Raw genomic sequence first — 26,828 nt, forward strand, 5'->3', positions numbered from 1 at the left:
TATCTTTTCCCACCAACGCTTCGAGAACTCTCGTTCCCAAGGACCTATGCCCAACCGAGACAGTCCGTGGGATTTCAGAGAGGACTTCTAGACCAGCTATCATGGCCTGTGCCTTGCAGAACTTCTGCCAGGGGCAGTGGGTTGCCTGTTTTCTAGGGAGCTCCCCGGCCCTATCCCCCCAACTCTACAGCCACTCTCTCCTAGCCTTATCTAGGTCAGAGTGTGAAGGAGCCGTGATCTATAACTCTCTGCATGCTTTCTGTCCTAGTCTTCTCCCATTTTTCTTTTTCTTCTTCTCTGGCCCTAGCTGGTGGAGTTTTCTTTCTCACTGGTTTCTACTGTTTTTCTTGGGGTCAAGACTGAATGAGCTGTCTGTGCTTCCTGTCTGGCTATAAGATCTGCTTGTGACTCAGGCCAGACCTGTGCCACTGAGCACCTGGCACAGCGGAGGGAAACGTGTGAAGTGCTGCCTCCCAGTTCAGCCCGCTGTAGGACCCTGCGTCCCTGTCAAAACTCAGCGTTCATGGAGGTGGCCTTGCACTTCTTTGCGAGATAATCTCACTCTTGAAGGGTTTCTTCTTTTCCAGTTTCCATTCTTGTTACAAATGAGCTTCTAGCCTTCCTCTCTGGGCTGGCTGTGGCCTGCAGCCAGTACAGCAGTGGTTAATAGCTCCACGTCTCCTTTCCAGACAGTTACTTGGCTTTGCCCAGTATTAACATACGGTTATCAGTAGTAATTCTGCTCCCGTTTCCCTCCATTGTCCTCGTCCTAACAGGCTAGGCCTCTAAGTGACTTCAGAGGCGGAAGATTAGAGCAAGACAACAGAAACAACAAAACAGAAAGAACACTGTTCTGAGTCCTATAAAATGTTAGATAATTGAGCATCCTTCTAGAGATTGTAATCTCATGGTAGGCGGATATTGGAGAATATGAGAGGGAAATACAGTGCATATTATACTTGGTAAATTAAATAATAAAGATGTATAAATCTCAGCTCATGTACTTAGGTCATGGTAGGATTTGCGCTTTTCTGTGTTGGTATGGTGCCCCAGAGAAAGACACCAAGCTTGATCTTGAGTTCTGAGGGCCATTGCCATGGTGGAGGAATAAGCGGTCTTTCTGGTTTGTCCCTTTCAGCTTTCCTTTTCTCCCACCACCCCAATGAGCAGCCACGGGAGAGTCCTGTCGCTGCTGATTGCCATGCTGCTCTCCTGCTGCGGACTGGCGGTTGTCTGCTGTGTCACAGGCTACACCCACGGCATGCACACCTTGGCTTTCATGGCTGCAGAGGTAAGGTCTGAGGACAGGCTGTGTCTGATTCGATTCCTAACCATTTTCAAGGAGACCAGAGGGCTGATGACAGACTGCTTGAAAAGATATTTTGTCTTTGCCTTTAACAGACATTTATTGTCTTCCTGCTTTTGTTGGGTGCTGGTACTGAATGCTTTTATATGAGGTTTTTCATATACTCCTTGAATTATTTCCCTCAACTGTTCAGCAACTAGGGAGCTAGTCTGGCAGGTAAGCACTTGCTATGCACACATGAGGACCTGAGTTTGGATCTCAGCACCAGCATAAAAAGCTGGGTATAGCTGTGTCTCCATACTTGTAATTCTGGTGCTGTATGGGGCAGAGGCAGAGGCAGGAGCGTTGCTCAGGCTTGCTGGTCACCAGACCAGCTCTAGGTTCAGAGAAAAACCAAACCCTGTTTCAAGATAATAAGACAAAGAGCAGAATACCCAGCATCCTTTGTGGCCCCCATAAGTACATATACCACAAAAGCAGTTACCACATGCTAGGGAGTGTTGTGGGAACTTACCGTATAGTTTTGTACATCCTGGACAAGGCCTCTACCACTGGGCCACAGCCCAGCAGAAATCATTTTGAATTCTTTACACGTACTGATTCCTTATTAACTCTGCTTATGGTGGAGGAGGAGACCCTGAGGCCTAGGGTGTGAACTGTCTGAAGTTTCAGAGTGGCAAATGCAGTTCATGTCCTCTCACTCCCACATCGGAAGAGCATTCCTCTTAAGATACAACAAAAATGATCTCGGGTGAATATTAATGAAATATATTTAATCATTTTAAAGCTTATTTTAAAATGTATGTAATAAATATTTAAACTGTATTCATTATTTTAAAGGAATTTTATTTTGTGTGTGTATTGCTGGAGATTGATCTTAGGGCTTTCTGTCATGATAGACAAGAGTTGTCTCCAGCCCACTGATTTTCAAAAAGAGCCTCACTATGCAGCTCTGGCTGGCCTGGAACTCTTTAAATAGACCATGCTGGCCTAAAACTCAGAGAAATGTGCCTGCCTCTGCTTCCTGAGTATTAGGATTAAAGGTGTGCCACCGTACCTGGCTGCAAAAACCATTTATTTCATGTGTGTGCTACAGCATATGTGTAGAGGCCAGAGGACAAGTTGTGAGAGTTTTCCCCTTCTATCATGTGAGCCCCAGGATTGAACTCATGGTGTCAGGTTTAGTGACAAGTGCCTTTTCCTGTTGATCCATTCACCAGCTTGAATGTACACACACACACACACACACACTCATGCACACACGCACACAGAATATTTATTCTTTGGCAGTTTCATGCATGTATACAATGTATCCTGGTCGTGTCCATCCCCATCTTTCTCCTGGGCGTTTCCTGGGCCTCCCTAACTTGCCACTCTTCCACCTTCATGTTTTCTTCTTCGTAAATATTCTATGACTGAGTCCATTTAGCCTTGCATACTCATGAGCGTGGGCCATCCTCCTTGAATATTTAAAAATTACTTTTTAAAAATATACAGAATATGCTATTTTTCTCTGTTCGGTAGACACCCAATTGAAAAATGAAAGGTTTAATCATGTTTATTTTATACGCATGGGTGTTTTGTCTATACTTATGTTTATGTACCATTTGTATGCAGTGCCTGTGGAGGCTACAAGAGGGCTTGGGTCCTTTAGAATTGGAGTTACAGACAGTTGGGAGCCACCATGTGGGTGCTGGGAACTGAAGTTGGTTCTCCGGAAGAGCAACCAATGCTCTTAACTACTGAGCTGTCTCTCCAGCACCAAAATCCCAAAGGTTTTTTTCTTAGATTTATTTATTTATTTTATGTGTTGACGTTTTGCCTTCATGTATGTATATGTACCATGTGCATGCCTGGTACCTTCAGAGGTCAGAGAGGGCATTGGACCCCCTTAAACTAGAGGCACAGGGGATTGTGAAACACCATGTGGGTTCCGGGACCCAAACTTGGATCCTCTGCAAGAGCAGTGGCTTCTCTTCACCACTGAGCCATTTCTTCAGCCTGTTTGTACTCTTTATATTCAATAACTAATATATTTGCCTTTACTTCACCTATAACTGCTAATTAGGAAAATTAAGTATAACAGTTCCTTTTATCTGTGATTTCACTCTCTATAGTTTTAGCTATCTTCAGTAAGCTGCTAGCTGAAATTATTAAATGGAATATTCTGGAAATAATGGTTCATGTGGGGTTTGGTGCTGGACATTGTGCTCTCCTACTCAGCTTCTACACTTAGCCCCACAGTGTAAAGTCTTCTCTGTTCTAAGGAGCACAGTGACACTGGGTGCTATGCTGCCTCAAGTGTGAGTCATTTCTTTGCTCAGGGTGTCTACACTGCATATGCTCCTCACTCACTGACCATTTACTGGCCGATTTACTTATCTGACCACTGATAGTAGCACCCTAGTGCTTGTGTTTGAGTGTCCTATTTACTTTCCTGTTGCTGTGATGAAATACCTCAACAAAGCAACTTAGAGGAGAAAGGCTCTGTTCTGGTCTCCAGTTCCTGCAGTCAGGGATGACATGGTGGCAGGAGCAGGAACCTGCCTCACCACAGTGCGTCTTCACTGAAGAAGCAGAAAGCAGTGTGTATGTGCGGTTGCTCTGTTCTCCTTCTGGATGTACACAGTCCAGGATCCTACTCAGGGTGGTGTCAGAGTGCATCGGGGCTCTTCCTACTTCATTTAACCTAATGAGGATAACCCCTTATAGCCATGCTTAGAGGCCCAACTCCTGGGTGGTTCCAGATTCTGTCCAGGTGACCGTCAGTACTGTCACATTGATAACCTCTGTCTGTGTCCAAGAGCCATGAAGCAAAGGAGGCACTAGGTATAAACCAGGAAGGGTTATGTATAATATGGTAATGCGCAGGGCATATAAGAAAAAGCAACATATATAATACACCTTTCACCCCAGTGCTTGGCAGACAGAGGCAGTCAGATCTTTGTGAGTTCAAGGCCAGCTTGATCTATATAATAAGTTCCAGGACAGCCATAGCTATCCTAGGAGGCAGTGAGACCTGTCTTTAAAGAAAGGAAAGAAAGAAACAGCATACCTCCTGGATAAGAGAGATCTTAGCAGTAGATGTGCTGAAGCTGCTTATTTATTGTCAAGACAAATTACGTGGAAATACTTCTGAGTTTGTTAGAAGCAAGGTTACCATTTATTTTTGCCTAGTAGTATTCATCTCAGAGTATATGAAGTGCCAATAAAATTAGAAAAGGGGCCAGGACTAGAGAGATGCTCTTTCTATGGACCTGGGTTTCATTCCCAGCCACGCACATGAAAGTTTACAGCTGTCCTTAATTTCAGTTCCAGGGTATCCCACACCCTCTTGGTGTCCAAGGGCACCAGGCATGCATGTGGTATGTATCAAGCACATAAATATAAATAATAAAAAATTTTAAATTAGGAAAGCATTTAAGTACTTACTGAAAATGTTTGCAACCCAGCAGAATATGTATGTCAAAGTAAGTAATAAATGTGTTTCCTTTTAAAAGGACTATTAAAACCATACATACATAAAATAATTAGTTTGTTTAAATATGTTATTACAAAGTATTATTTGATTGACATCCTTTTTTTTTTTTGGTTTTTTGAGACAGGGTTTCTCTATGTAGCCTTGGCTATCCTGGACTAACTTTGTAGACCAGGTTGGCCTCGAACTCAGAGATCCGCCTGCCTCTGCCTCCCGAGTGCTGGGATTAAAGGCGTGCGCCACCACGCCCAGCTTGATGGACATTCTTATTTGCTTGCTTACTTATTTGTTACCTAACTTTCAGTTTATTGTGTGCTGAACTTAGAAAAAAATAGATCTAACAGTAAACACCTTTATGGTAGGTAGGCTGAGTGGCTGGGTATGGTGGTGGCATATACCTAAAGTCCAGAACCCACGAGGATCTCTGAGCTTGGGGCCAGCTTGGTCTACAAACTTAGCTTCAGGCCACCTGAGACTATATAGTGAAAGCCTGTTTAAAAAAAAAGAAAGAAAGAAAAGGAAACTCTACCTCCCCTTTTTAGACAAGGTTTAGACAGTATGCACTGGCTCTGAACTCCTGATCCTCCTGTCTTGCAGTTATTGGTGTGTATGATCATGTGCTGCTTGAGAATATAGTTCTGAAGATCAGTTTGTATAAAAAAAATAGCATAGGAGTCTTACTTTGGGTTTTAATCCTCCCTTCTCCTTTGCTCTGGTAAATGAAGGGCACAGAAGCTGCTCCTCCAGTGTAAGACAGTCGTGGGTGATGTGCAGTTGGCATCAAGGGGTCACCCCAGTCAGATGTCCTTTTAGGGAACCAATCATGGTGACTTAGTGTTGTGTCAAGTAGAAGTGGCTGTTAAACAGTTAGGAGGGGCCTCATTGCAGAAGGCCTTCCTGGGAGATGGGCAGGGATAGCTGCTTGTCACTACAAACTGGAAAAGGCTCAGCCCGAGTTGGGCTCCTGGGTCATGAAGCTAGCCCATGGACCTGGGGCAGAGGAAACTGCTGGGTGATAAGCTTGAGGGATCTCCTTTTCTTCTTGTTTGCTTTTGTTTTGTTTATAGAAATCTGCTTTTTAATTAAACTAAGGAGCATTTCTGTTTTGCAGTCTCTTCTTGTGACAGTGAGGACAGCTCATGTGATTTTAAGGTGAGTAGAAGTTTTGGAAAGATGATTGACATTTACTTGTTCAGTTTACTTTGAGATGTAACAGTATATATATAGCCATGTGACTAAACTATAACATGTTACTTGTAATGGTAAGTTAACATGTTTTTTCTCTTTCTCTCTATATTGTAGATATGTAATTCACCTCTGGGACCTCAACCATGAAGGGACTTGGGAAGGAAAGGGAACCTACGTGTACTACACGGATTTTGTCATGGAGCTCACTCTCCTGTCCCTGGACCTCATGCACCACATCCACATGCTGGTGAGTTCCCTCAGATAGCACTCTGACAGAGGGCCGAGGCTGTTCAAGACAGGAGCATTAAAACAGTGGGATACTAAGTGAACGTGGGTGAAGCCCTCAGGAGCTGTGCATGGTGGGCAGCCTTCATCCTTTAGCAGCAAGTGGAAAGCAGTGCCGTGGGGTTGCTTCAGAGCCTTAGTTATCTCTGTTGACCAGGCCATAGCATCCCTACAGCATGGTAAAGGGGTACCTTTCCCTACAGCATCCGAGCTTGCCTGTTGAACAGTTGCTCTTTAGTGGTAATGGGAAGGAATTCTTGCTGCTTTTACCTCCCTATGGATTTATGTTTTTCTACCTTTGTAATTAAAAGCAGAGTCTTTGCACTTAAAATCTACTGCATTAAATTGGTGTGTTGGAAGTGTCAGTGTTGAAGCAGGGTCAGTCTTACTCACCTATAATTCCAGCACTTGTGAGGCAAAGGCAGGAGAATCAAGTTCAAGGTCAGCCTGCTGTATGCTGAGACCCTGTCTCTATCACCAAGGACTGGCTGGGGATGGAGCCGAGGGTGGAGCACTCACCTAACACATTCAGTGCCCCAGGTTCTGTCCCCAGCACCACAGGAGGGAAATGATAGGTAAGCATTTAAAAAAAAAAATCTAATAATGGCAATGGCAGTGTAGTCATGGGCAATTTATTTGTAAACTCAGTCACAGTAACATTTAAATGTTATTAGGACAGAGCACATTTATAAGTATACTTTCTGAAAAGGAAGAAAATTTAACATTTTGTTTTTTAATTTTATAAATGTTAATTTAAAAACTTGGAAATAAATAATACGACACACCGAATTAAACAGATCCAAAGTCTATACAAGTTAATATGCGTATGTGATATATGTGTAAGTGTGCGTGGCTGGCCTCTCTGTGCTCAGGTCTTACATTTCAGGTTAATTACTCAGGAAAGGGCTCTGGCAGTGGGAGGCCTAGGCTAAGGAGCCCTGTGTATTGTTTGGGGCAGTGAAATAAGTCTATGCATTTACTTAGTGAAAGGTGGTTCCATTTCCCTTTCAGCAACCTTAAAGAGCTGCTGTTGTACACCTTCATTACTAGCAGACTCTGTGTGTGTGGTTCATGCATGAATTTGTGTGTGTGTGCTCACCTGCACACGGATGTGAGTGTGGATCCACGTGTGGGGGCCAGAGGTTGGAGCGAGATGCTTTCCCCTGCTGTTCTCTACCTGTACTCTGTGACATAGGCAGAGTTCACTGAATCTGGGGCTCACCGATGAGCTAGACTGCTCAGTGAGCTTCAGAGTCCTCTGTCTGCATCCTTCCAGCTCTGGTCATGCTTGGGTTCTTGCGTAACCCTGGCTGGCCTTGAACTCACAGAGATCACCCTGCCTCTGCCTCCCAAGTACTGGGACTAATGGCATGCGCTACCAGTGACTGGCTCAGGTCTGGCTTCTTATGTGGATGCTGGAGATCCCAACTCAGCATTTTGCCCACTGAGCTGTGTCCTTAGCCCCTCACACTTGTTTTTATTATGTATTTTACTTTCCCCCATCTCTGTTTAGTTATTTGGCAACATCTGGTTTTCTATGGCCAGCCTGGTCATCTTTATGCAGCTTCGTTACCTGTTCCATGAGGTTCAGCGTCGAATCCGTCGGCACAAGAACTATCTGCGTGTGGTAGGAAACATGGAAGCCAGGTAAGAGAGCATAACTTGATGTTTCTCGAATTTTCTCATTTTAGCTGTGTGTGTGTGTGCGCGTGGTGGTGAGCAGGACCTCACTATGGTCTAGGCCGATCTCCTCACCCACTGTGCTCACAACCTAGGCCAGCTTTAAATTCATCATCAGGCTGCGCCGGTTGCAACTCCCAGCTTTCATCTGAGCTTATTTATTCATTCATTTGTTTATTTATTTATTTTCCACTAGAACTTGCTTTTGTAAACTTGTAACCAGACAGAAGTACAGGCTGTAGTGTCAGATTGCTTAAGTGTATGGCCCACTGAGTTTCAGGGTGGTTTGTGGCAGTTTACTAACTCCATGTGCTCTAGTGACCTTATCTTTTAGAGGTGACATACAGCCTTCCTTCTGGAATGTAGGGAAGGTTCTAGAAGGCACAGGTCTGACTTTTAGTCATGACCTGTTATCATTGCTGAGTGGCTGCTCCTACGGTTTTCTGCCACCTTTTTTGGGGGGGGGAGGTGTGTCTTGGTCACAGTTTATACATACATGTTTATTGGCACGGCTCACTCATAGGAAGACACTCACTTGCCAGCTTGAGGCTAACCCAGACCAGAGAGTGTCAGAATAGTGGGGACCCTTTTTGCTTCTCAGGGTCAGTTTGGGTCTCTGGGGTCTGATTCCTCTTCTGTGTCCATAAGTGTCCTGAATGTGTCACTAACAGGCACCACTGTTACTGCAGAGTCAGTTTTTATGCTGAAGTTTTTCACTTGGTTTTTTTAAAGGGCTTTGAAGAATAAAAATAACTTTTTTCACTGAGGAGTTTTGCTGTGTAATTGTGCCGTGCGGTGGTGAAGTGTAGAATATGGTGTATACTGGATGTGTGTGACACTGATGGGTTCCTGCTGCGCCTGTCATGTGCTTTACAGGTTTGCAGTTGCCACTCCTGAGGAGCTGGCTGTCAATAACGACGACTGTGCCATCTGCTGGGACTCCATGCAGGCTGCAAGGAAACTGCCCTGTGGACATCTTTTTCACAAGTAAGAGCAGCTTTGTACAGGGTGTTTGGGAATGGACATCTGTCTGAGGGGTGTGAGAACTTTTTCTTGTAGTTTTGAACATAATCCCAGCAGTAAGGTATGACTGCCACCTCAACCTGGCCCTGTTGTTAATGTTGCTTAGAGCCTGTGATTGGCTTTTTCTTTTTTTTTTTTACTCCTGAGCCTTTTCTTTTGTCTCAGATGGCTCTTTACCCATTTGCTATATTAATTTCTACTTATGAGTTTTCTTCATTTAAGTGATAGGGTAACAAATATGTAATATTCTTTAAAGAGGTTTTAGCATATTTTCTGGCATTTTGCTCATGTTCAGAAGTAGTGTGAAAACACTATAGAGAACATGGTTAAAGTGGGAGCAGATCAAGAGCACTCAAGTGATGCATTAGAAGGATCCAGCTAGATCCTTCCATAGGTCTCCAACAGCAGAGATCTCATAAAGACTATTTATGCTAAATAAATATGTGCATGGATTTAGTGTTTTGCTATTGATGGATTTAGAGATATCTTTTGACCCTTTGATAGTGAGAAAAAAATTTTTTATCTTAACACCTTCAGTCTTTTTCTTTTTTCTTTTTCCAAAAGTATTTTTTATTATTAATATTTTTTACATATACATCTATATTATTACACCTACATAAAACAAACTATATACAACAGAAGAACCACAGAACATTCAAGAATTACATTCATGTTACATTCATAGTGTTTTGGCTGTTTGTATTTGGCAACCTTGAAGACAACATTTTCCTATCTCAGTGAGTCTAAAATTCTTTAATGTAAGTCAATATCTAACATATCTCATCTCTATCAACTTAAAACATCTATCTAGACCTAGAGACATCTCAATCCCCAAACAACTAGGCTCAATTGTGACACTCAACTATTTGGTCTTCAACCCCATCAGAGACTTGAGAAGGAGTAAAATTAATTACCTGAGTAAACAGGTAATGCAAGATGAGCTTCCTAATTTAAAAATAAGAGGAAAAAAATGTCAGAGACAGTTTGTTGCCTGAACAGTCTCCCATAGCTCTCTAAAACGTTGAAGCATCATCTTCAGCCTTCTGGTCCAGTATATTTGACAGACAGACATATTTGTGTGGCAGGAACTATTGAGGACTTGCTTAATTCTGTCTTGCCAGAGTTTGGCCATCAACTCTGCCTTCATCTAAGCTCGCCCTTTTTAAGGCAGCATTCTGTCTGTGGTAGAAGCGAGAACATTTTGCCCAGTGGCTTGTTTGCCACATTTGAAGCTATCTCCATAAGGAGGTTCTTTTTTGTTTGTTTTTTGTTTTGTTTTGTTTTTTGAGACAAGATTTCTCTGTGTAGCCTTGGCTGTCCTGGACTCACTTTGTAGACAAAGCTGGCCTCGAACTCACAGCAATCCACCTGCCTCTGCCTCCCAAGTGCTGGAATTCAAGGCATGCGCCACCACGCCCAGCTCATAAGGAGATTCTTTGATGCTCATTATCCTCTTTCAGTCTTTTTATTTTTACTATCAGAAGGGCTCTGGAGCTAGAGTAGCCACTCAACAAATGTTCCAACAGACTGTTTTGTGTTTAGGGTTAGGTATTGTGCTGGGCTGTGGGGATAATTGGATGGAAGTGACAGATGAGGCCTTTGTTTGTGGAGCTTGCAGGCTATTGCCGGAGCTGAACCTGCATTAACAGGCACATTTAGAATGTGCATGTCTAAATTGACCTGTTTGCTTTAGATCAGGGCTCTGAACTGTGCACACCTTTAATCCCAGAACTTGGGAGGCAAAGGCAATTGGATCTCTGTGAGTTCAAGGCCAGCCTGGTCTACAGAGTGAGTTCTAGAACAGCCAAGGCTAAACAGAGAAACCATGCCTCCAAAAACTTAAAAAAAAAAAAAAAAAAAAAAAAGCCCAAAACAGCTGGGCTCTGAAGAGTACTAACAAAGGAATATGATTCAGATCATGAGGAAGTGACGTTTGAGGATGAGCAGGAAGTGAGATCTGCGTGGGGGAGAGGGCGTAAAGTGGGAGGCACAGCGACCAGCTCCAGCAGTAAGGAAGTTGGTGTGTTGGGTTGATGGAACTTGATAGAAGCCAATGTGCGAAGCTCATGGAAGAAGGAGTGTGTCTGCCAAGGTAGCAGAAGAAGGTAGAGTCCAGAGGGCCACTGGATGGGCGGGTACCAGTGAAGGCTTTAAGTGAGGTGGTAGGTAGAGAGGGGTAGATTAGATCTCCAGTGGCCCTGTTGTGAAGACAAGGCCGTGGTTATAGCCATGTAGATCAGGAGCTAAAGCAGTAAAAAGAAAGGCCCATCAAGTAGAGAACTCAAGGAGGGAAGAGGCCAAATGCTGGATGATGGAGCCACGTGGATTCCGAAATGGCTGACTGGAGTTGGGGAGATGAGAAACCATGCTGTGAATGGACTGAGGAGGGGCATAATAACCAGCAGTGTGACAGACGTGTGTGTCTTAGGGACGGGGTCAGAGAGGGAGCCACAAATGTCTGTCAGCGTTTAGATCTGGCTAGTGGGAGATAAAAGTAAAGTAAAATTAGAAAAACAGTAATTCTGATGAATTCTCACAAAATATGCTAGAGAACAATTCGATATGTTCGTTTCTCTTCCTTTGAACTCTTTGATAGCTCCTGCCTTCGCTCTTGGCTAGAACAAGACACCTCTTGTCCAACATGCAGAATGTCCCTTAATATTGCGGATGGCAGTCGTGCCAGGGAGGACCATCAAGGCGAGAACTTGGATGAGAACTTGGTCCCTGTAGCAGCTGCAGAAGGCAGGCCTCGCTTAAACCAGCACAATCACTTCTTCCACTTCGATGGTAAATTGGCTTTGGCCTCCACAACTATCATGTGATTTTCTTTCCTCAAATGAAATTGTCCTGTATAGACAAGTTTACTAGTGCTTTTAAAAATCTCTTTACTATCTTCATTTATTAAATTTATTTACTATGTGTGTGTGTGTGTGTGTGTGTTTGTAGCACATGTGTAAACATACTACATGGTATACCTTTGGAGGTCAGAGGGCATTTGTGAATGTTGGTTCTGTTCTTGGGTCATATGAATATTGTGTATTAGTTTGGGTTGTTTAGCATCAAGTGTCTTTACCTGATGGGTTATCTTGGTAGCCTTAGTATTACATTGTAGCTTCCTTTATTTGGTTTTTGGTACAAGTTTTTTCTGTATCCCAGACTGCCCTTGAATTTAGGGTTGTCCTGCCCCAGCCTCCTAGAGTTAGGACTGCTGGCTTGCAACTGCCATGTGTGGCTTGTACCTCAGTTTCATAAGTGTTCAGGGTGGATGGATGGGTAGGTGGAACTGAGGGATTATTCTGTGCCATTAATACCTGGGGTGAGGCCAGGGAAAGTTGTGGTGCATGCCTTTAATTCCAGGACTCAGAAGGCAGAGGCAGGCAAATCTTTGTAGTTGGAGGCCAGCCTGCTCTACAGAGTGAGTTTCAGGACAACCAGAGCTATATAGTGAGGCTTTGTTTTGAAAAGTCAAAAAAAGGTGAGGTGGGAGGTGGAGGTAGCAAAATTGAATTAAGTGTGCTTTCAAGGAGCCCACAATACCCAGTTTAATAGTTCGCCTTTACTAGACTGGCTGTGCTGGTGTGTTACGTATGCGTATGATGAAGGGTTTTGGAGTTGCCTTCTCAGGGAGTACCAAAACCATAGGTTGAGTCAGAACTGGAGTCCTGTTGCTTGGTTCCCTGCAGTTTGGATTCTAAAGTTACTACAATTGTAGTAACAGCGTTAATAGAATAACAGTTTAAATAACCAGCAACTAGTAAAATAACTGGGTAATGTATAGGAGGTGGAGGGTCCTTATCTTCCCTTAAGTCACATGCACATGTTGAATCCATCAGTTCCAGTGTAGTATGTCATGTGAATTCTCGAGATGGAATTTTCTTAGGAAAGGGGCTATTTAGACTCTGATTTAAGTCTCTGAAAGGCCCAAAAGGAGTAGAGGCAAATGTCTGAAGGAGTTTCAAGGGTCTGCTTTGGTTCTGCTATTAACAAAGGTCGTAAGACACAAACCTTTACGCCCAGCACTTAGGAGACAGAGGAAGATGCATTGGAGACCAGCCTGGTCTACGTAGAGTTCCTGACCAGTAAGGGAATCATAGTGAGACCCTGTCTCCTAAAGAGACCCTGTCTTGTACCAAGCACAAGTTTATTCTCTTTCATGGCTGGGCTGAACTCTTTCATGTGGGCCTCACACATGCCTGTCAAGCCCCTGACCACTGAGTTGTATTCCTAGCCCTTTTTCTGTTTTCCATTTTGGAAGAGGGTTTCATTATATTTTCAGGCTGGCTTTTCAATTGTTAATTCTCTTGTCTCTGCTCTATAGCTAGACTTATAGACCTGCACCACCAGCCTTGGCTTACTAGGAACAGCTTGTGAAATGTTAGCAGAGCTTGGAGATGGAGCCTGGGTACATAAATGGCTATTTTATTAATGGCTGTTACTACAACTGTAGTCAAACAGAGTCACTTTGTCCCTTGTGAGCTCTTGAAATAAATATCCATTTTATTCTAAGTACATTTTATTTGGCAAGGCCCCTTGTAACCCATGCTGCTACTTGCTTGTAAAGTAATGAGGCAACCCCTACACACCAATTGTTTCGCTGCTGGCACATTGGCTTTGTATTTTGAGTTCTCCTTTCCTAAAATAACATAAGCAACTGTCATAATTATATCACTCCATAAGCCTGTATTGGAGAACTCTTTGAAAAAGAATTTTTAATCTGAAAGCTAAGGTAAGCCCCCACCCCACCCCCAAGGCATTTTCTCATTGTGTAGCTCTTGCTGGCTTGCAACTCACTATGTAGACCAGGCTGACCTCTGATTCATAGAAATCCTCCTGCCTCTCTCTCCTATGATGGGAGTAAAGGTGTGTTCCAGGAAATGGAGAGATGGCCCTCCAGAGTGGTTTAGAGCACTGGTTGTTCTCCCAGAGGACTTGGGTTTGATTCCCAGCACCCATATGGTGGCTTACCACCATCTGTAACTCTAGTCCCAGGGGGAAAAACTCCCTCTTCTGGCCTTGGCAAGCACTGCTTACCACACCGTGTACAGACATATGGGGAGGCAAAACACCATATACCTATTTAAAAAGGGAGGGCGGTGGTGGTGTGCACCACAGTGCCCAAACCAAGGTCAGATCTTTATTATGTATACAGTGTTTTTGCTTGCATGTATGTCTACACACCAGGAGAAGGCACCAGATCTCACTATAGATGCTTAGGAGCCCCCATGCTGTTGCTGGGAATTGATCTCAGGACCTTTGGAAGAGCAGGCAGAGCTTTTAACCTCTGAGCCATCTCTCCAGCCCCCAAGGCCAGATCTTTAAATCATATTGAACAGAAAATACTTCAAGAAGGTAATTATGAAAATGATCATCCACATATGGAGGAATGTGTGCTGGCTGTAAGAGAGGAGTGGCATCAGCTGCTGTAGCCGCTCCAGAGTCGTGGGCATCCTCCCCAGGTTCTCTGATGACAGAATGGATTGCAGGTGGATAGTTGTCTCACTTCCCATCCTGCCATCCATTAACCTGTGCGATCCTGGATGCCTTACCTAACTTCTCAGTGCCTCGGGGACCAAAGACCAAGGTTGGGGCCAGAGCCATATCTCTGAGAAGAATGGGATACCTTAGAGAGAACAGGATGAGCTGATCTGGGTATAACACTTGGTAGAGCAGCCCTGGCATGAAGGAAGCCCTCAGTGTAGCAGCTGTTAGTAGAGTGGCTGAGCACATGGATGACACTGGGGCAGAGACCAGGGCACTAATTCTTGTGTTGGGTTCTGCTTTGTTTTAGGGTCCCGGATCGCAAGCTGGCTGCCGAGTTTTTCAGTTGAAGTGATGCACACTACCAACATTCTTGGCATCACACAGGCAAGCAACTCTCAGCTAAATGCCATGGTAAGAGCTGCTAACTGCTTAATGTGAGAACCAGTGAGTGGTCACAAGGGTATGAGGAGCTCTGGGGCACGTGGATAGTGTGCATGCCCTTGCTGACTTCTCTCTTACTGAGCAGGACAGCAAAGTTGTCAAGACGGCACCTCCGTTTCTTTCCTTTTCCTTCTCTCCCTTTTTCTCCTCCCTTCCCTTCCCTCCCTCTTTTGTTCAGGAGATTGAATCCAGGGCCTTGCACTTGCTAAGCATGCATGTTACCACTGAGCTTTATACTGCTGTGTCTTTCAAGAAGGGTGGTTTCTGGTTGGGGAGTTAGCTTATAGACAAAATAAGATAATACGCTGCTGATGACTAGTGAGTAAAATGAAAGTGAGTTTTCAGACTAGTTTCAGCTGCCTGCCTCTTTCCAGCCCCGTCTTGATGTGCTTAGCATGCAGTCTTGAAGTCCTATGGCATCATTTCTCCAGCCTTTCTCCTCTTTAATGGTATTGGCTATCCTGGGTCTGGGTTTCCCATATAACCCCTAGAGTCACTTTGTCCATATCTATAAAATAGCTTGCCAGGATTTTGACTGAGATTACATTAATTCTATGAATCCAGTTGGAAGGAACTGACACAGACATCCACCCGCCTCTTCTGTCTTTTGGGATTAAAAATGTGGACCACCATGCCTGGTGTGGTGGTTTGAATAAAAATGACTCCCATAGGCCTAGAGGCAGTGGCACTGTTAGGAGGTGTGGCCTTGTTGGAGGAAGTGTGTCACTGGGAGTGGGCTTTGAGGGCTTAAATGCTCAACTCTGGCCCAGTGTGGCATTCTCTCTTCCTGCTGTCGCCAGTCTGGATGTAGAACTGTCAGCTCCTTTTCCAGCACCATGTTTCCTGCCATGATGATAAAGGACTAAGCATCCGAAACTGTAAGCCAGTCCCCTATGAAATGTTTTCCTTTATAAGAGTTGCCTTGGTCATGGTGTCTCTTCACAGCAATAGAAACCCTAACTAATACACCAGGCTGCCTTAGATTTTGTTTGTCAGATGTTGTTAGTCCATCCCTCCCTCTCACCCTCCCTCTCTCCCACCATTCCTCGCTTCTTCTTTTCTTGAGATCAAGACTCTCTTATTTAGTCTTAATATATAGACCAGGTTGGCTGTTGGGCCAGAAGTGAGTGAATATCTCTCTCTCTCTCTCTCTCTCTCTCTCTCTCTCTCTCTCTCTCTCTCTCTCTCTCTCTCTCTCTCTGTGTGTGTGTGTGTGTGTTGCATGCACCTGGAGTCAGGCTTACAGCTAGCAGGCACTGTGAGCTTCCTGTCTGCTGTCTGCGCGGGGATTACATGTGTGCACATGGCTGTGCCTGGCTTTTTATGTGGTTGTTAGAATCTGAACTCTGATCCTCGCGCTTGTGCAGCAGGTGTTTTCTCCTCCACATCATCTCTCCAGCTCCTTGTCTTCAGTTTTGAGGTATAATTTAGCTGGATACACAATTCTAGTTTGGTTGGGTCTTTTTGTTTTTTGTTTTTGTTTGTTTGTTGGCTTTTCTTGACCTGTCTCACTTATTCTCTTGCTTGTTTGGTTTCTGAAGATGCAGACCTTTACTTCACTTAGAGAAGCTGTTTTTCCCTTTGGCTTCTTTCAAGGTTTTTGACTTTTTCTGTAGCTTGACAATGATTTGCCTGGATGGTTTTATTTATTTTACTATTTGGCTTCTTTTATTTATTTCACTATTTGGCATCTGACAGTGTTTTGGGAGTTTGTCTGGTTCATTGTTTGAGTATCTGTTCCTCTTTCACCCGTGTTCATTCTGCATGTTTCACCTGTTGTGGCTGCCTCAGTCTTCAGGTTTTCTGCTGTTATTTCCAGTCTTGATTCTCTGTCTTTGGTGTTCAAAGTCTTGCTCCACCCTTAATCCTGGAGCTGGTTCTTACAGCCAAGGCCATCCTGCATTCTGCTCTGCGGGCCCTGCTTTCCAGCTGCGCCTTTGGCCTGTCTTGGGACTTCTGCTATTCGGCTCCACATTGTTCATCTGTTCTTCCATACTGTCTGCTTAGTATATACACTAAGGGCACTGATAGGTGAGGTAGTCGGTGTGACTTCATTTAACTCCCAATCTGTACAATCGCTGTCATGTCTCTACAGATCATACAACTGTTGAGTTTCCGTTTCCCCCCGATGGCCAAACCTGCTCTGTGCTACTGTGTGAAAGACTGGAAAACTGAACTTCATGATGGTCTCTAGAGATCAGGTCTTAGCTGCTGAGCCAGGGGCCTGGGCCTATGGATGTTTCAAATTCCTCTCGGCCTCTTATCCACTCTTAGGAGAGACAGCTGGAGTTAGAGTTTGGGAGGTTAGAGCCAGGTGGAGTTGGGTATTTTTTGTCCCTTGGTCAGTTGGACTCTGACCAGCCTAGCCCAGCAGAGTAAACTCTGCTTAGCTGAGTTCTCCTGAGCACAGACTTTGTTAAGAGCACCCTTTCCTAGCGAGGTCTGCTCGTTAGGCTAAGCTGAGCCTACCCTGCCGGCCTAGGCTGGTCAGAGTCCCGATGACCAAGGGGTGCTCCATGTGTGACTGTTGTGGGGCTTGGTCTTCATGTGGGACTCCTACTGCAGCTAGTCCTATTCAACTTGATATATCATGAGAACCTCCATTTTTCTGAAAAGAAATGGAGGATGGGAGGATGGCAGGGAGGTGAAGTGAGAGCAACAGATTGGGAGGAGAGGAGGGAGGGGAACTGCAATTGGGATGTAAAATTATTAATTAATTAATTTTAAAAATCTGGAAGGGAGGGAAAGGAAATTTTGAATTTTGCAAGACAGGTAGTAAAATATACTGCATGAAATAATAAAAAAACAAGAGAGTGAAAGAAGAAAGAGAGAGAGAGAGGAGCTCTGGTGAGTTTCTTCCTTGCTGGAAGCAGGAAGAGATATGTCTCAGCTTTTCCCTGCAGAGCCCTGGGGGAGCTGCTGGGGCTGATCCTGGGTGTTGGTTACATATGAGGCCCCTTCTTCCCTCCCTCTGCTTCTGTTCCCCTCTCCTTTCCTCTTCTCCATCTCTCTGTGTGTGGAGACTAAACCTAGGGCTTGTGCCTGCCTGCTAGGCAAGTGTTTGGCTCCTATAAATACTACACCCCTGGCCCTTGCCTCCCTGCTCTTGGAGATAGGTTCTCTAGTCCAGGTTGGCTTGAGCTCATGATCCTCTGCCTCCGCGTCCTGAGTATCGGGAGTAGAGCGCACGGCCAGGGGTTATTTCCTAGTGTAGAATGTGTGACTAGGAGTGATCTTTGAAGTTGAGGGCTCATAACCTATAGAACTATTGACTTCAAGGGTAACATCCTTTGGTGGAGGGTAGGCTGGGAGGGGAGCAGTCATAGGATTGGTGGGTAGAGCTGCAGGCAAAGTGTTTGGGATTAAGGTAAAAAAGAAAAGATTGACTGGCTCATAGTAGGCAGGAGGTAGACGGAATCGGAATGTGTACTGAGATGAGCAGAGAGAGGAAATGCCACATGTGCACATGGTGTGATAGTGTTCTTCCCTTAAAAAAGCAGTGGGGATGCTGGCCCTTGCTATGCTGTGGAGACACTTGAGGCCAGTGTGCCAAGGGGAAAAGCTGGGATAAAAGACAGGTTGTAAGTAGTTTTTGATCATAGCAAACAAAATGGAAGAGATGTGGCTCCTGCTGGCTCCCTCTTGCTCCTATTCCTTCTCTGAGGCCATCACCATGGTAGGCACAGGTGCTCTGGGACGGATGGCCCAGTGCGGCCACTGTGGGGTCTCAGCAGCTCCAGCCTGCAATAGCTCCATGCCAGGAGGAATGAGCTTCCTGAAGGGAGCTGCTTTAAAGTTTTAGGCAGGCAGGCCTATCTGTTCTTTAGTTCTCTGAATGGTCTGAAATAGACTATTTTTATCACAACCAATTTATTGGAGCTATGCACTTTTAATTAAAATCCAACATTTAACTGACTGGATTTTCTGGTAGAAAGTTTTAGTCCAATAAAATGAATTCAGCTTCGTTTCCTTTTTTTTTTTTTTAAATTGGTGGAGAGCTAGGTGAGGAGAGAAGAATTTCATCTGCTTGTGGACACTTCCTACTTAGTTTTGATCTGATTAAGGTAAAAGTGTTACACACCACAAGCAGTGCTGAGCAACTTGCTGTTGTTTACCCCCAGGGACTCAGTGGTCCCCGCAGCAGCAGCTTGTGGTGGTTTGCTTCTTTGATGCCAACACCCCAGTAGCTTTACTGCACCACAGAGCAGTTGTCTTTTCTGCTCCTTCCCTCCCTCCTTTCTCTTTTTCTTCCTTTTCTCTCTCTTTTTTCTCTCTTACTTTGTAAATTATGGAGATCATTCCACAGTAGAAACCTAGGATGTAAACATTTATAAAATGTGTATGTGTAAAACACGGCTGCACATGCACAGCACACACACGTTTTGACAGGCTTGGACTAGAGTATGGACAGTGCTTAGGCCTTTGTCTACTCCTCCTACGCACACATGCCTAGAACCCTGAGTGTGTACTGAGACGGACCTACATTGTAGTTTATGGTTTTTGTTTTTTGTTTTTTTTTTTTTTCTGAGACAGGGTTTCTCTGTGTAGCCTTGGCTGTCCTGGACTCTTTGTAGACCAGGCTGGCCTCGAACTCACAGTGATCTGCCTGTCTCTGCCTCCCGAGTGCTGGGATTAAAGGCGTGCACCACCGCGCCCGGCCTACACTGTAGTTTAAAAACACTGGTCTGAGGCAATACTAGATAGTTTCATAATCCCGCTATATACATGGGTTGGTCTTGAACGCGTAGACTCTTCTGCCTCTGCCTCTAGGTGCTAGGGTCATAGTGGCATGTCACCATGCCTGGCTAGAAAGTTATTTACAAACAAACTTTAGAATTTCACATGTGAACATTCTATTTAAAAATTATAGTCTTTGATTATATTTTTTTAAGTTACAATATTAATTAGCACACAGTAAAAAGGTGTTCTGGTTAATCTCAAGTTTAGCTCACACGGCTATGCAGATCTTACCCTAATCAAGATTCAGACTGGATCTCGTCCCCCTTCCCATGTTCCGAGACCCGTTTGAAGTCGCTGTCTCCCTAGCCAGGGCCTCGTGGGTGCTGGACAAGTGCTTCCCTCCCCGAGCAGCACTCCCAGCCTCTACTTCCGCCTATTCTCAGATGTCATCTAAGTGGAATCATAGTCTGGCTTTTAGGTCAGGTTTTTTTTCACTCTGCAAAGTGGATATGAATACTACACACACTGCATCTGAAAACCTAACTTTAAAACGATCCCTTTAACATACAATACATGTAGGTAAATACTGACACACATAAAGTAATAAATCTTTAAAATAATCTCCTTTAGAGCCAGGTAAGGTGGTGCACGTCTTTAATCTCAGCATGCAAGAGGCAGAGGCAGGCAGATTGCTGTAAGTTTGAGGCCAGCCTGGTCTACAAAGCAAGTCCAGGACAGCCATGGCTACACAGAGAAACCCTGTCTCAAAAAAAAAAAAAAAAAATCCCCTTTAAAACAGAAGATCCTGCTTGAGACTTTCTTGGGTTCCCATGAGATTTTTCTGTCTGCTCTTTATTTTGAAATTGGTGCTTCCCAGAAGTCAGCATTGTCTGGTACCCTGGAACAATAGTGAGACAGTTGTGCGCAGGTGGTCTCCTGAGCCAAAGTAGCCTTTACCTGTGCTCTCAAGATATGACGTCAACCTCTGTGCCCAGGCCTGCTGTGCACACTGACCTTTGCATGCTGCTGAGTGACTGTCACTGTGGTTTCTTTGTTTTGCTCTAGGCTCATCAGATTCAAGAGATGTTCCCCCAGGTCCCATACCACCTTGTGCTCCAGGACCTCCAGATGACACGCTCTGTGGAAATAACCACAGACAACATCTTAGAAGGACGGATTCAAGTACCCTTTCCCACACAGGTAGAGCTGGGCTTTATGCATGACAAATTTCTTTTGTTTTCACAGCAGTTTAATCCTAACACGTAGATACTATTTATGATTTGAGGAAGGGTTTCTATAAATTTCATCTTGTTCAAATCCTGTATGAGACCAGATCCACCAAAAATAAATACAGATAATTTGAGTGATTGTTGTACAGAAACATATCCCAAGTGAGCCAGCCCTTGCTGCAGGTCTGTAAGGGGATGCCGTTGGTTTCTGTCAAGAGCAAAGGATGAATATGTAGGCTCTGGTTGTTCCACGGTCTGTTGCAACTAAAGCAGCCTGGCAGTGAGTACATGGATGAGCAAGACTGTGGTCCAGGAAAACATTAGCTGTAGAACTAAATAGGAGGGGCCCACATGGCCTACAGTTTGTGGATCCCTGGCACTAGGAAATAAGGCTGATTGTACATTGTGTGGGTCACATCTCTGAGGCTTGGACTTTGGGCTTTATTAAAAAGGTCAGAGTTCCTGTTCCTGCCTCATCAGTTGGCCTCTTTGATGGGTACAAGAAGGAGTAACAAAGAGGGGCCTTTAGTAATACTGAGAAATTTATATATGGCTAGATAGTCTATAAAAATGTATAAAAATCTTCCAATAAAATTCAAAAAGATAAAGCTCTTTTAAAAGAGTGCGGCCTTTGGAGTCAGCTGGGCTGAGATGTTGCTAGCTATGGTCCCCTGGGTCTCAGCTATCTTACCTGACAGCTGCTTTTGGAGGTGGCAGCGTTGCCTCATGTGGCCAGAGAAAGTTGTCAGTGAAACACTGAAGCCAGCTCGAAGACATGGAGGCGCTGAGACCAGAGGGCAGGACCTAGAGCAGCCCTAGCCTGGAGCCTAACTGCAGTGCCTGCTTCATAGCGCACTAGGAAGGTTAATGAGAAAACCATAAACAGTGTTTACTTGGTGCACTTGACCTTTGTCATTGCTTTTGTTGTGCAATTACTGTTGTTGAATGGGATGGTGATGTGGAGCCATTTGCTGACCACTCTCCAACATGGAACTCTTACGTGGGCCTGTCGGCCATTCGTCCCACCTCTCAAGTTGTGAGCTGTGTTGTGAACTGTTGCCTGCCCTTCTGTGTTCGGTGTTTTCCCTGTGCCTGTTACATCATTCTGAATGACCTCTATGCTTTGTTTTAGCGGTCAGAGAGCCTGAGACCTGCACTGAACAGCCCAGTGGAAAGGCCTAGCACTGATCAGGAAGAGGGAGAAGCCTCTGTGCAGGTAAGGTCAGCTCACTGCGAGCTGTAGACTTCAGAAGCCTAGCCGCTTCAGGGAGGAACTGTTGATTTTGGCTGACAGGGTTTCAGTCTGTCACAGTGGGGATGGCGTGGTGGAGGAGTTGAGTTCATTATGATAGGATCCTGTGATGGAGGAAATCTACATCATCACAGGCTAGGAAACAGTGAGCCAGCGGCCACAGGGCAGGGTGTCAGCTTGGAAGGCCTGCCACTAGTAACGTACTTTTGCCTGCTAGGCCCCACTGTTAAACTTTTCATATCCAGGTGGATGGATGATCGGAGCGGGCCATGGTACTGTGTTCCTCTACTCTAATCCTCAGGAGCCTGAGGCTGGAAGATCATGAGTTTGAAGCTGGCCTGTAGAGAAACCCTATCTCAGAAAACAAAACCATAGTTGAACTGTGAATCATTTTAAACCTGCTGCATGACCTCTGAAACGGGCAATTCCTGCATTTTTGGACAGTTAACAGATTGTGACCATGAGACTGCCTTGGGCCGTGTGAGGAACAACATGTTTGTCTTCATTTGCCAACTATTTTCGGAGTTGGCATGAAGTGTTCTGGAAAAGAATTTTTTCTTTTAGTGTAATGAAAGTAAGGAATTTATAGGAACTTTCCCCATGCACAGGAAATGCAAAGACCTTGAGTAACAGCTCACTAAAACATCAGTCTGAATGATGGCCAGTGCTGACCGTAACTTGACCAGGTTAATTATATTTGCTTATTTATGCATACCTTTTGCCTTCGTTTAACTCTGAAACTCAGTGTCAGTACTGCAAAGATAAAGGGGACAAGTGACTCCACATTTATCTTTCTCTTCCCACCCCAGCCTGGCTCAGTAGTAGTGTCATTTGCTCCTTAGGTGGCTGTGAGTCTGTCCACATATCCCAGACAGTGAGTTGGAGGACACAGCAGGGAAGGGCTGAAGCAATCCACATGGGCTTTGCTTTCCTTTTTTCTTGTCCTCTGCTGCCTGCCTGCTCTTTTTGGTCTCCTGGGAGGATTAGAGTGAGGTTTTGTGACTGTGTATATTGACCAGAACCATCACACACATGGTTGAATGTGTGTTGGCCCTTCACAACCATCTCTGCTTTTCCTGAGAGCCAGGTCAGACTCCAGATGACCCTTTTGGTCAAGGGCTCTATGTTCAGCACCTTTAGGCGGGTTTGCTTCTACAGCCGATGGTCACCTGAGCTCTAGAATGTGTGGCACACTTGCCTCCATCACATCCCTCACCCCTAATTTTTTGTTGTTTGCTCCACCTAGTTTCTTTTAGACTTGTTAGCGGTCAGTAGGCCCTCAAGTTCCAGCAGATTTGAATGAGACTGTCCTCAGAGCATTTTTTAATTTCTTCTCACAGTTGAATCAAATCCCTTTGTTTAGTTCTTTATCCATTAGTGGACATCTAGGTCCCCTTCTTAGTAAGATAGGGTCTTACTAGCCCAGACTCACTATGTGGGCCGAGTTCCATGTGGCTGTCTTAACGTCCACTGTTGGGCTTGACTGAAGGCAGAGAGAGGGATAGGATGGGAGACAAAAGTGCCCACACTGGCCGTGCTCTGTGAAGTAGCCTTTCAGCTCTGCTGCAGCCTAGAGGGGGTGGCGGGCCAGCTCTGGCCACATGAGTCTGGCTGGGAGCAGAAGCAGTGAAGGCAGGTCGCACCTACTTAAGGATGTTTAGATATCTGGGCAGTGCCTTAGCTTTTGGAGTTTCAGCCAAAACCAGCAAAGTCTTTTCTTGCCCTTTAAACACATAATCTGCTGAATCTGTTTTCACAAAATATGCTATTTTGACTCTTTTCAACCCAAAACCATGTAACAGATAAGATCTGTTTAAATTCTTAAGCGGCTGGTAGTTGAAAATGTTTGCGGTAGTAACCAGCAGCTTGCTGTGTAGCTTGGAAGTGTGCGTTCTGTGTCTCATTTGGCAGTTACTTACAACTGAGTCTTGACACCAGGTAAGCCATGACAGCTGGCTTGCTGCCCCAGAGCCCAGGTCTCCTAGCTGGCAGAAGGCCCCTGTGATCCAGCAGTGGCGTCTGCAAAAGTGCGCTGGCAAGGATGGAAGCTGCCTGGGAGGGAAAGGCTATGCTAACAGCTGCCTCTTTGTCCAGACGGAGCGTGTACCACTGGACCTCAGTCCCCGCCTAGAGGAGACCTTGGACTTCAATGAGGTAGAAGTGGAGCCCAGTGAGGTAGAAGACTTTGAGGCTCGGGGGAGCCGCTTCTCGAAGTCTGCTGACGAGAGACAGCGCATGTTAGTTCAGCGGAAGGATGACCTCCTGCAGCAGGCTCGGAAGTGAGTTGAGTCTTCAGCCCTAGTTGGCATACATAAGTTACTGGCCAGATGGCAGCTGGGTACCAGCGTGTTCACAGCCCTGTACATGAACTGTGTCTTTCCTTTGGCTCTGAGGAGGAGCACTGTTAACCTAAGTGACAGATATAGAAACTGATTCCTGGGGTGTCAGTCCCAGGGTCTGCCTTTAAGACTGCTCTTGGCCGCACTGCCATGGGCCAGCAATGTGAACAGAGCAGCTGCGTTCCAGGGCTTCCCGCACAGCTGGGGCAGGTAGTGTTCTTTGAGTGGATATAATCTTGTCCACTTGATGGGAGGACCAGTATTTTTCACCCAGGTGGCTTTTGTGCCATGCACAGACGTGTTGCTCTAAGACCTCATGCTGTGTCTGTGGGAAGGGCAGAGGCAGAGGCCAGTTGAACTGTTACTTGATAGTCTTCTCCCTGGGAATAAGGTTCACCCACTGCGGAGTCTGTCCTGTGTCTTTTCCTCCCTGCTTCTTCCCTGTTCACCCTTTCGCTCTTCCTCTCCTTTTATAGTTTTGAGTAGAACATAAGGCCTCACACATGCTGAGCAAGTGCTGTGCTGCTAAGCTGCACTCTACCTCAGCCTGGGTGCCCGGGCATTTTTATAATGGGATGATCTTGAGTGACAGCTTTGTGAAGGTGTTCTGCATGTCATCCCATTTCCCACTGCTCTCTTGTGGCCTTTTCATTTCTTATAGGCGGTTCTTGAACAAGAGTTCTGAAGATGACACAGCCTCAGAGAGACTACTCCCTTCTGAAGGCACGTCCTCTGACCCTGTGACCCTGCGCCGGAGGATGCTGGCGGCTGCTGCTGAGAGAAGACTTCAGAGGCAGCAGACAACCTAGAGCTTCCTCACCTTCCTCAGCCTCCTGCCCATCCCTACCTACCAGAAGAGGCCTGTCCAGTCTTGCCTGCTGTGTGGAGACCTATGACTGCATTGCTGCTGCATAAAGCATGTGGTCTTAATAGTGTGTGGACAGCTGACAAATTTAATCCTTTGTAATACTTTCTATGTGACATTTATCTTCCCCTTAGAAACACTGCACATTTTAACTCTAGGCACGGCCTCTTCTGGTGTTGACTGGACTTCCTGGGAGTGGAGGACAAGCAAAAGGGAATGGGCACTTGGGCACTCACCTGCTTGCAGCAGGTGGTTTGCATTTCTGTTGTGATATAAGCCACAACAGATGTTGGTGTCTTTAGTGCCATAGCTGGAAGGAAGAATGGATCCTGGGGAGGGTGCACAGCAGGAGGCTGACTCAACACCATGGCAGGCTGTCCGGTCATCAAACGCTGTGCTTACGGAAGAAGCATCCAGTGTCCCGGAAGCCCATCCCACAGCCTTCTGGACTAGCAAGGCATCATGTATACAGAACTGATTTGGTACCTGGAGTAGAAAGAGAATGCTCAGGGCTGGAGTATGAAGAGACCCTTTTCTACCCTTAATATTCAGGACCGATCTGAGCCTCAATCCATAGCTGGCTGCACTTCCGTTCACTCTGGTGCTCCTGCATCACATAAGCTCTCCCCCATGGCTGCCGCCGCCGCCTCTTTCCACTCCCTGCTTACTCTAGGTATGGAAAGGGGTTGAGTAACAAGCTTTAGTTATGGTTTTAATTCCTTGGTCAACCCAATTGGGCTATGCTGAACATATGGGTTTGATACTTGGAAAAGATGCGAGCCCGCCCTTCAAGGCAGGGATATTTTGGAGGCCATTGCTGCAGGAAATGCCTTTTGTATCTTTCTCCCCTGGAGCCCCTCATTTCCTTGCTTTTGTTCCTGTGGGTCTCATTAAACAGAAAGGGAAGACGTTGAATAACCCACATGCCTCAAGCAGACTTGGTCCCAGATCTTCTCAAATTCTCTGTGTATTTAAGGATTTGAAACACGCAATCATAGGTTACATAGTTTTATGTCCCATTGGATTAAGTTGTTTTTGTTTCAAAACATAGTTTTATGGTAGACCTATTGGGAAGAATCCAGTATTATCTAAAATTATTGGCAAAGTTAAATGTATTTTACATACCTGAAAGTTTTTAGAATGTTGACAAGTAACTGAAGAAAGGGTAATAGGTGAATGAGTAGGCAAAGATAATTTATTTCAATAAATCTTTCAAAAGCCTTACCTTGAACTGCTGTTAGTTAAATTCCTGTGGGTATTTTGTTTGTTGTTTTCCTGAGAGCATAGCGATTTGTTTTTATTGTAAAGCAACAGTAATAAAAAGCAACCTCTTGTAGTGTGTTGTGTGTGGCTGGAAACCGAGACAGTGCTCTTCTGCTCTTGCAACAGACCAATGGAGTCTCATCCTTTGTGTCTGCTGTTTGGGTTGGGATGTTTTATCATCTTTTGGACCTGGGGCTTTTTTTCTCATAGTGTTGTGTTTGGAGGAGGCAGCACTGAGCTTTTCTTTGCCTGGTATTCTTTGCTGATCTTCATTGATTACCCATAATGACATGATCTCAGCATTAGTAAGAGGCACTA

General features: G+C 45.1%; 1 protein-coding gene across 1 annotated transcript in view; it reads left to right on the plus strand.

Moving 5' to 3' along the window:
* Nucleotides 1–26,583, plus strand: part of AMFR (autocrine motility factor receptor) — a 38,219-nt gene extending 11,636 nt beyond the window's left edge. Inside the window, exons 4-14 of the mRNA XM_084757117.1 lie at nucleotides 1,139–1,291; nucleotides 5,896–5,936; nucleotides 6,087–6,219; nucleotides 7,771–7,904; nucleotides 8,814–8,924; nucleotides 11,557–11,747; nucleotides 14,749–14,852; nucleotides 20,628–20,762; nucleotides 21,924–22,007; nucleotides 24,138–24,322; nucleotides 25,044–26,583. Coding sequence (XP_084613243.1) covers nucleotides 1,139–1,291; nucleotides 5,896–5,936; nucleotides 6,087–6,219; nucleotides 7,771–7,904; nucleotides 8,814–8,924; nucleotides 11,557–11,747; nucleotides 14,749–14,852; nucleotides 20,628–20,762; nucleotides 21,924–22,007; nucleotides 24,138–24,322; nucleotides 25,044–25,191 — 1,419 coding nt within the window. The 3' untranslated portion in view covers nucleotides 25,192–26,583. The remainder of the gene's footprint in view (nucleotides 1–1,138; nucleotides 1,292–5,895; nucleotides 5,937–6,086; nucleotides 6,220–7,770; nucleotides 7,905–8,813; nucleotides 8,925–11,556; nucleotides 11,748–14,748; nucleotides 14,853–20,627; nucleotides 20,763–21,923; nucleotides 22,008–24,137; nucleotides 24,323–25,043) is intronic.
* Nucleotides 26,584–26,828: the final 245 nt, after the last annotated feature.

This window comes from Acomys minous (assembly GCF_964271855.1).
Source record: "Acomys minous genome assembly, chromosome: 14".
NCBI classification, from domain to species: Eukaryota; Metazoa; Chordata; class Mammalia; order Rodentia; family Muridae; genus Acomys; species Acomys minous.